We start from the raw sequence: 10,368 nt of genomic DNA, 5'->3' as shown, positions 1-10,368 counted from the left end.
AGCCGAATCCCTGACAATATTCAAGAAAAAGTTGAAATTGCATCTCTTCCTTGAGCACTTAATGGTATCTTGCTGACTTTTCAATAAAAAAGAATAAAACAAATATTTTATGCTTTCACTATTAAATCCTCCTGGCTTGTACTAGTCTGAACAATGTTTGAATCTAGCATTTTGTGTGTTATTATTGTTAGCACCTCCTTGAGATGAATCGCTTGTATTCCTTATTTTTAATTTGCTTTTGATAAAAGTGTCTGCGAATGAGAAATGAGAAAGTGAATAAATAACAAAGGTTTGTCTCGATTGGCTCTATATAGGGGGAATGAAATTAGGAGTATTTCTACCTAATAATTTAATTTCAAATTAAATGTTTAAGTTGAACAAGCTTTTTTTTTTAAATGGACCAACTCATTAGGCCTTATTCACAGTAGCGCTATAATTTTTAGCCATTGTCTGAGATTACTGATTGTACCTTCAAACAACTTCAACCTCCCTCTTTAACTCCTCACTCCCTGTGTCTTCTGCGCTCCTTCAATCAACATTTGCATGCCAGGTCATAAGGTCTGATTCTGGCATCCATTATGGTGATTCATTCTGCTGATTTGCCTGTCACATAAACAGAGTAAATCCACACCTAGTAGCTCTAACCTGCAGCTGCATTGGCAGACAGGTGAGCCAGGCAACCGAAGGCACCATGCTTCCCGTGTTTTCAGGAAAGTTATGTCAGTTTCTTAGCGTAACTCGGTTACCTTCTATTTTGTTCCTTGGAGTTTTTTATATAGCCTATGTCCTTGTTGGAGGGCTAGTCTTCTGGAAGCTAGAAGGATGGTATGTGTTGCAACAGATTGATCTCCTCAAGGAGAAAAGAATTAGACTACTCGAGAAGTACCCTTGTGTGGGTCAGAATGGCCTCCGAGAACTAGCAGAGGTATGAGACTAGATTTTTTTTAAACTATATGGTACATGACTTTTTGTAACAGTGCTTGTCTTATTCCACATTAACAGCAATAACAATGATGGGTAGATACAGTGAGCAAATGCTTGGACAACTTTTTACATCATTTGAAATGGATGTGTGGCTTCTATGGTTCATTAGTAAAAGGAAAATTGAAGAAAACTGTTTTGGTGCAAAAACCTCAATTCAAACTTAATGAATCACTTTTATTCATTCAAAATAATTATTGCTTTTGGTCAAAAGGTCAAAAAACTTGTGCAGAAAATAGACAGGGCTACCAGTTTATTTTAGTAATACTCTGAATGCATTATAACTGAATGGAAATATATTCATGGACTTCTTGTTGGTCTATTATTGAGATTATTTAGATGGTTATTTTATATAGTTTCTTATTGCCATTTCATTCATTCATTGCTTGTCATCACTGTCTCAAAGATGATAAAAGCTGCGTCAGTGAGTGGCTTAAGTCCAGACAGTAATGACACCGCAGATGGCTTCTGGAAATTTACCAGCTCATCTGTGTTTGCGGCGACAGTGGTCACAACTATTGGTGAGGAATTGTGAAACTTTACACATTGAATTTGACAGTCCAGTTTAATTTGGTTTGATGTGTGGCATTTATTCAAATGGGTAAAGGTTACACAAAGTTTTTTTCTTTTATCCTTTCTCCAGGCTATGGTAATATCATTCCACTGACAACGGCTGGTCAGATCTTCTGTGTGTTGTTTGCTCTTTTTGGCATTCCCCTGAATGTAGTGATCTTAAATAGAGTTGGAAAATACATGTTGGCTATTGAGAGGAATTTTTGCAATTTTCTGGAGAAAAAAATTGATAGAGGGGTGAGAATTTAACTCCTTTAATCTAATTGAATTAGATTTAAATATCCAATAGACATTTGTTTAAAATAAGAAATTAAAATTGAAAATGAAGATCGTAATCGTAATGCTTGACGATAACCCTTGACTGTGCCCATGACTGTTCTTTCCCACAGAAATGTGTACGAATATCCATTCACAGTATATCCTTCGTAAGTTCAGTGTTACTGTACTTTGTGCTTCCTATGTTGCTCTTCAAAGCATATGAGGGATGGAGTTATGCTGAAGCCATTTACTACTGCTTTATAACACTTAGCACTATTGGATTTGGAGATTATGTTGCAGGTAGGAGACCACACATTCAAAAATGAACAAACAGACTTTTGTTCACATTGTTCACATGTATCTGAACTATATAACAAATACTTCTGATGCTCATGTCCTCACATCATCGTTATCGGTTATGGACTTTATATCTATATAATAGCAGTTGTTTTTCTATCATTAAATAAAGCCTTTTTTTTACTGTTAACCACCTCAAATATAATTATATTTAGTAATTATTCTTGTAGCCCTATATTCAGGAAGTGACATCACTTCTTTGGCTGTGTGTCTTTCAAACTTGAATTTGAATTTTCCTGAATTTGAATTTTGAATTCAGGTAGTAAATAAGATGCAGAAGTGTAATTCAAATGTAAAATGTATGTATTTAAGGCAATAGGTGGAAATTCATATTATTGTTGTACACATAGCATTTAATTAGACGCATCATATTTAATAATTTAACATTTATTTATATTTTATATATGATGGAACACCAAGAAAGTCTTCAATACAGAGCTAAATTTTAATACATTGGTGCCCAAACCTGGTCCTGTAGTACACCCAACAGTACCCATCTTGGGTGTCGCTCACATCTGACACAACCGTTTCAGGTGTCAAAGTCCCTATAACAAGCTGATGAGTTCAATCAGGTGTGTTTTATTATTGAGACGTACAAAATGTGTAGAGTTGGGGGTACTAAACTGTTAATGACTACTTTAATATATCTGTCAATATATCATATGTCAATAGATTGTGAGGAAAAAATAAATATGTTATGGCAATGTTAATTGCATAACAGTATTTAATAAGATAAATTAGAAAAATAAATAATTGGTTGAGAAAGAAAATACTCTAAATATGAGGGTACAAATGTCAAAATTATTTGTTTTTTTCTCTTACGAGAGGTTCTCTCGTATTGTGTAAGTTCAGCTTACGCTACGGGAAAGATTTATCTTTTCGAGATATTGAAGCCAAAAAATGATCCTTAATTTTGTATCCATTGTCAACAAAGTGCAGCAGCTAGCAGACCTAGAGCAGGCTGTCTAGCGTGCTCATAGGCTGCCCTGCGGGAACTGCAGCAGCCTACCACTGAGCCCGACGTGACGTCACATCCAATGAAGGGCGCTCGTGCCTTCACAGCGTCCTAGCCCGCCAATATGGGCGTGGCTTAGCGTATATAAGCAGGGCTCGTAGGCTGTTTTCTCTGATTTTCATCTCTCAGCGAGCTCTCCGCATCGCTGGATCTAGAGAGAAGCCGCCACCGTTGAAAGAGCAACTAGCCAGCTTAGGACAGCGCCTGAAGAAGCCAGCCGTCTTCGCCACCTTCAGCCGTCCGAGCGAGCTACGCTATCCGGAGACGTATCCTTTTTATCCAAATACTTCACTCTAAAAGAGCAGCGAGCGTCTTTTTCAAGATGCCTCGCACTTCCTGCGGCTCATTTGGAGCCACGCTCAGCGATGGAGACCGCCACGTTATCTGTGCTCTCTGCCTGGGCCAGGAACACGCAGCTCTCGCCCTCTCGTCAGGGGAATGCGAGCTCTGCGAAGCGCTTCCGATGTCGACGCTGCGGGCTCAACTCGAAGTGTTCAACCCTCACACTCCGCCCCTTACAGGACCGCGCAAGAACAAGCGCCGTTCTCTAAGGCCACCGGAGCCTGTGGCCACCGCGTCGCGCTCGTCGGAACCCCTCCCTCGAGCCTCACTCTCACCTTCTCTGCCTCTCCTCACAGACGCGCAGCTGCAGCCCACGAGCCGCACTGCCGTCGTTTCTGATGACGAGGCCGAGGAACAGGCCACAAAGGACTGCTGTTCCATCATGGCTTCGGACAGCGAGGAGTGGTCGGGTTCGCTTCGCTCCTCCACCTCCTCGATCCAGGAATCAGGCCGGACCCGGGCTGGAGTGGACGCTGAGCTGATGCGCCTCCTGTCTCAGGCTGTTGAACGACTCGGGCTCGAGTGGTCGCCGCCGAAGGAGCCCGCACCGAACAGACTCGACGGCTGCTTTATTAAGAGTCGCCGCCGTCAAGCGCCCGCAGCCAGGGCCGCCCCGTTTCTGCCTGAACTCCACACGGAACTGGCTAAGTCGTGGAATGCACCCTTCTCCACAAGGCTTCAATCCCACGTCTCCGCATCGCTCTCCCAAGTGGACGGCGCCGCCGAGAGGGGATACTCTGCCATTCCCCCAGTGGAGGAGGCGTTCGCAGCGCACCTTTGTCTGCCCTCCTCGAGATGGCGCTCAAGGTCTGCCATCCCGTCGAAAGCTTGCAGAGCCACATCCGCCTTTGTCGGCCGCGCATACACCGCCGCCAGACAGGCCGCTTCCGCCCTGCATTCGATGGCTGTGCTTTAGATTCTACAGGCCGACCTCCTCCGTGAATGGGACGAGAAGGGCCAGGATCCATCTGCCATCACTGACTTGAGAAGCGCGACGGACCTTTCTCTCCGCAGCTACCAAGACCGCAGCCCAAGCCATCAGAAGGTCTATGGCCGTGTTGACCGTCACAGAGAGGCACCTCTGATTGCTCTTGCTAACATGAGGGAATCTGAGCGCGCCACCTTCCTCAACGTGCCTCTTTCCCCTACTGGTCTCTTCGGCCCAGAGGTGAGCGGGATCATCGACCGCTTCTCCGAGGCTCAAAAGACCACGCAGGCCATGAACCTTTTTCTGCCTCGACGCTCGAGTTCCTCTACAGGCCGCTCACGTGACCAGCCGCCTGCACTAGCCACCACTCAGCCCCCATCGCAGCCAAGCTAGCCTTCGCAGCGACGTCAGGGCGGCCGCCCAGAGGGCCTCGGCAAAGGATCGCGCTGAAGCCCGAGCACGCGAAGCCTTCCTAGCGACAGTAAAAGGAAGAAAGAGACGGTTGAGTCCCGCTGCGGCCGAACCGCCGTCATAGCTCATTTCCCTGTCAGTCCCCTTCAAACAGGCTATTGCAGTGGTTCATTTAGCAGCCAACGAGCCGGTAACACTACCCTCTCGCCTGCACACAAACGCCGTTTTCATGGCAACCCAGAGAAATCTAAAAAGGAGTATAATATCTGGTTATCCGGCTCACGCCAATGGTGTTTTAAGTGTAGAGAAAGTACCCACACCCCAGTGTTCACCCCTACACACAAGCACAACACGTCCCATGTCATTCATATCGCCCACTCTCATAAAGCAGGCAAAAGCCGCTCGAGTGTTGAATGTAAGAAATGTGTCCACAGGTTTGTGCCCACTATCTGCCCGCTCTGTTACACGGCCCCTAAAGACTCATATCAGTCAGGTTATGAACGTAAGTCACGTGCCCGCCTACGAGCGCTCACGCTTACTAAAACGTGCCTCTCCCCGAGCACCGCCCATGCATTTAAGTGTTGTCACAAAATGCAGGGCGATCATAAAACGCTCCCCATCCAAAATGATCGGGACGTAAAATTTATGTGTGAGTCTCGTGCCCGCGCAGAAGCGCTCACGCTTACTAATAGGCACTTCGCCCAAGGCTCTGCTCGCGCATCACAAAGTGGTAAAGGTGTGCTCCCCATTTACGGCAATCGGGACGCCGCTTATGTATCAGCCTGTCACAGCTGTCAGTGAGCTGCCGCTTTCAAGCACTGAGGGCGTGCGCGCCGCCCCCACACCCTCCGGTTCAGTTTCTCGAGCCCGCAGAGCGCGGCGATCAGAACCCAGAGACCATTCGCCCCTTAGCTACACATATAAAAGCATGGGAGGCCATTCCAGGGGTTTCAGAATGGGTGCTGAGCACAATAAGGCAGGGCTATTCGCTACAGATCACTCTGCCGTCCTCCGCGCTTTCAAGCACGGACCGCGACAACTGTGAATGCGGAAGTAGCACATCTACTCCGCGCAGAAATAGCGAAGCTGCTGTGCAAAGGGGCCATAGAATTGGTACCGCCTTCTCTGAGCGAGTCGGGCTTTTATAGCCGCTATTTTCTCGTACCCAAGAAGGAAGGAGCCCTCAGACCCATCTTAGATCTGAGACATTTGAACAAAGTGCTTATGAAAAGACCGTTCAAAATGCTAACGACCAGGTCAATCCTCGCGCACGTTCGCCCGAGGGACTGGTTTATCTCTCTCGATCTGAAAGATGCCTTTTTCCAGATTCAGATAATACCCAGTCACAGGCCATTCTTGAGATTCGCCTTCGGCGTCAGGTATATCAATACACCGTCCTGCCGTTCGGCCTGTCTCTAGCACCCCGTACATTTACGAAGTGCATAGATGCGGCTTGAACTATCTGGACGACTGGCTGATTTTGACGCAATCAGAGATAGAACTGCTATCTCACAGAACTGTGCTCCTCAGTCACCTGGAAAGCTTGGGTCTCACGGTCAACTGGACCAAGAGCTCATTACTGCCCAGTCAGTCAATTTCCTTCCTAGGAATAGAACTGGACTCTGTGGCCATGACGGCTCGTTTATCGACACAGTGCGCGCCATGTTCAACTTCTAGCCGCGTCTTTTCAGAAGGGCAGCTTCGTTCCTCTGAAGACATTCCAGAGGATGCTGGGCTGTATGACCTCAGCTGCAGCAGTGCTTCAGCTGGGCTTACTGCGCATGCGCAGGCTTGAATGCTGGCTGAACGCTCGAGTGTCTCACCGAGCTTGGGCCTCTGGCTGCGAACGAATCAGAGTGACTCAGACCTGCATCGCGGCTCTGCAGCCCTGGTTAGCAGCAGACTGGTATCAGCGGGGTGTGATGATGGGAGCGGTCTTATATTGAAAGGTCATCTCGACAAATGATGTCAACTCAACTCGGGTTGGGGCGCTCTCTTCGAGGGCAGACCGGTCTTTGGCCAGTGGTCAGACCAGGAGAAGCTCCTTCAAATAAACTGTCTGGAAATGATAGCGGTCGAGAACGCACTGAAGCGCTTCATCCCGTTCATACAGGACCACCATGTTCTAGTCCGTTCAGACAACATGTCAGTGGTGTCATACGTGAACCGTCAGGGCGGCGTCAGATCCAGGAACCTCTGCGATCTGACAGAGCGCCTCCTCACGTGATCTCAACATCACCTGCGCTCGCTGAGAGCTGCACATGTGCCAGGCCACCTGAACGACGGCCCAGACAAACTATCCAGGGACAACGTTCCCCCAGGGGAATGGTCCCTGCACCCCAAATAGTCCAGGAATTATGGCGCATGTCACAAACAGCCCCGTGGCCGATTCCGGTGAGAACGGATCTCCTCTCTCAAGCTCGCGGCTCGATCTGGCATCCCCATCCAGAGCGTTGGTCTCTGGACGCATGGTTAATGAAGAGGTACCCGTTGCCCTGCCAGAAGGAGTGATGAACATGATTACGCAGTCTAGAGCGCCTTCTGCTAGAAAGCTCTATGCGTCTAAATGGTCTGTGTTCTCTAAATGGTGCACCGACCAAAACCTGGACCCACGGATATGTGGGGTTTCGCGGCTGCTCAGTTTCCTACAAGAGCTGTTGGATAAGGGAAGGTCCCCATCCACGCTTAAAGTCTACGTGGCGGCCGTTGCAGCGTTCGCAGAGTCGACGCGCGGCTTGCAGCGTTCGCAGAGTTGACGCACGGCCGGTCACTAAGGAAAGACAAGCTTGTCATCTGCTTCCTTAGAGGAGCCAGAAGGATGAACCCTCTGCGCCCCGAGTCGGTTCCTATGTGGGATCTTTCGTTGGATCCTCGAGGCCCTGAAAGCTTTTCCCTTTGAACCACTAGATCCGTGGAATTAAAGTACCTGTCACTCAAAACCGTTTTCCTGACAGCTATGTCATCAGTAAAATTTGTGGGGGACTTACACGTGCTGTCTGTCAGCGCTGCATGTCTTGAGTTCGGGCCAAATGACTCAAAAGTCATCCGCAAACCTAGACACGGCTATGTTCCTAAAGTGATTGGCACTCCTTTCAGGCGCTGAGGGTTTACACTGCGCGCTCCGCCCCTTTCAGGCGCTCGGAGCATCTTTTCGTTTCGTTTGGTGGGCGCACCAAGGGTCTCGCCGCCCCAAAACAAAGCTTATTCAGATGGATTGTGGACGCTATAGCAGCCGCTTATGCGTCGAAAGGTCGGCCTGCCCCATGGGCATCAGGGCTCATTCCACTAGAGGTATGCCCTTGTCGTGGGCATAGTCCAGCGGAATTCCTATTCACGACATATGTGTGGCGGCGGGCTGGGCCTCCCCGTCCACCTTTGTCAGATTTTATAACCTAGAAGTTCCCGCTCTGCAGGCAAAACTTCTGTCAGTTTAAGTGAGATGTACGTTCTGTCCAGATATGTTCTTGCTCAGGCTACTCTCACGTGTCCTAGCTGTTCTGGGTGAGCTGCACTATGGGTATGTGCTATATGCTAATGCAGACCGGCGGCGCCACTCTGTATTCCCTATGAGTGCTTATGTACAAGTGCTGGCCCACGTTGCTGGCCGCCTTATTTTTCTCACTTATCTGGTTTCCCCGGGAAACCTGGGACTTATGAGTAGATGCTTGGCGGGCACGGCGTTGACAAAGGGTTCCCTTAGCGTAAGCTAAACTTACGCAATACGAGATAACCTCTCGTGAGAGAACGTATCAATTACCTAACAAAACCTCGGTTCTCTCTAGAAGAGGGAACGAGTATTGCGCAACCAGCCGTGCTCACGCCACGAGCGTTTTTCGCTTCATTCAACGAAAACCAGAGAAAACCCTACTTATATATGCTAAGCCACGCCCATATTGGCTGGCTAGGACGCTGTGAAGGCACGAGCGCCCTTCATTGGACGTGACGTCACGTCAGGCTCAGTGGTAGGCTGCTGCAGTTCCCGCAGGGCAGCCTATGAGCACGCTAGACAGCCTGCTCTAGGTCTGCTAGCTACTGCACTGCGTTGACAATGGATACAAAACGATACGTTTTCCTGCAAAACTTGTGCTGGACCAATTAAACCCCTCTGTTGTGTGACTGAGTTGCATTTCTTTGAATTGATATTCAGTAAAGTCATTGTCCTTTCATTTCAATTCAACTTACATTCCAAAATTCAATTTGATTTCAATTTCAATTGTTAAATTCTGAATTTTGCCCAAACCTGATCATAACATTGTGTCTCCTGCCAGATCACAACCCAGCGATAATCTACCCAGAGTGGTACAGTTGTCTGATGGCAGCCTGGATATTCTTTGGCCTGGCTTGGCTGGCTCTTCTGATCAATCACTCCATTGATTTACTGGAGAGTGTGAATGCTTACCTGAGAGGAAGGCAGAATGCGCAAATGCAAGTGGAGGAGCCAAAAGAACCGCCGGAAAAAGGACTGAAAGTGGAAGAAACATGATAATTGAATTTAAAACAGGAGGTGTATGAATAATACTGTAACTACTATCAAACAATGTATGGGAAATTCTTAAATCAGTTATTCACTGTTTAAAGTTTCCTTAAATATTAAACTGAGCTATAGATTTTGATCAGCAAGCAAAGTTTATTGTTAAAACCATCAAGAAATTTGAGCATCACTTGTCTGACTGATAATGAGTCTCATTCACTAAGCATGCGTACGCACAAATTTGTGTGTGAAATCTGTGTATGAACGTTTTCACGAACAATCATGATTCATTAAAAACCTTTGTTCTAAAATGTATTCTAAATTTACAAAACATTTTGGAACAACTGAAACTCGTACGGAAAAATCTCACACACACACACACACACACACACACACACACACACACACACACACACACACACACACACACACACACACACACACACACACACACACATATATAATATAGAAATATATTTAAGATTATTATCTATGTTTAAAATTTCATCTTAACATGTTTATAAGGCCAAGAGTATGTGCTATATATATATATATATATATATATATATATATATATATATATATATATATATATATATATATATATAATTTTATGGGGTTCAACAGGGCTAAAGGCACACCTTTAAGAAAAAAATTGCTTTTCACTCCTCCCAAAGTGCATGATTGCAGAAAATATATATGTTTGTATTGAACATTGATGGAGCAACCAATTTTGTGTGAAAATAAAACATAAAAGTGGTAAATTTTGTTTAAAAATCTTATACATGTATGAGGTGGTGAGGGGGGTAATATGGTTTTAATAATTACTCAAAAACTAAATTAGTGATTGTAAACAAGTATTAATTTAGATTTTAAGTAATTATTAAAACCATATTACCCTCACCACCTCATATATGTATAAGATTTTTAAACAAAATTTACCACTTTTATGATTTATTTTCACACAAAATTGGTTGCTCCATCAATGTTCAAAGTTGGCTGGCTCTTCTGATCGATCACTCCATTGATTTA

At 46.0% G+C, this 10,368-nt stretch overlaps 1 protein-coding gene across 1 annotated transcript; it reads left to right on the top strand.

The window, feature by feature from the left end:
* Positions 1-661: 661 nt before the first annotated feature.
* LOC143746703 (potassium channel subfamily K member 17-like) lies at positions 662-9,647 on the top strand. Its single transcript, XM_077238701.1, has 5 exons — positions 662-925; positions 1,388-1,502; positions 1,625-1,791; positions 1,944-2,112; positions 9,134-9,647. The coding sequence occupies exons 1-5, from the start codon at positions 692-694 to the stop codon at positions 9,346-9,348; spliced, it is 900 nt and encodes a 299-aa protein (XP_077094816.1). The 5' UTR covers positions 662-691; the 3' UTR covers positions 9,349-9,647.
* Positions 9,648-10,368: the final 721 nt, after the last annotated feature.

Source organism: Siphateles boraxobius, unplaced genomic scaffold, assembly GCF_051911475.1.
Source record: "Siphateles boraxobius isolate OS27281-9 unplaced genomic scaffold, OSU_SipBor_1 22, whole genome shotgun sequence".
In the NCBI taxonomy this organism is placed as follows: domain Eukaryota; kingdom Metazoa; phylum Chordata; class Actinopteri; order Cypriniformes; family Leuciscidae; genus Siphateles; species Siphateles boraxobius.
The sequence above is the reverse complement of the archived record's forward strand: the minus strand, read 5'-3'. Positions and strand labels throughout refer to the sequence as shown.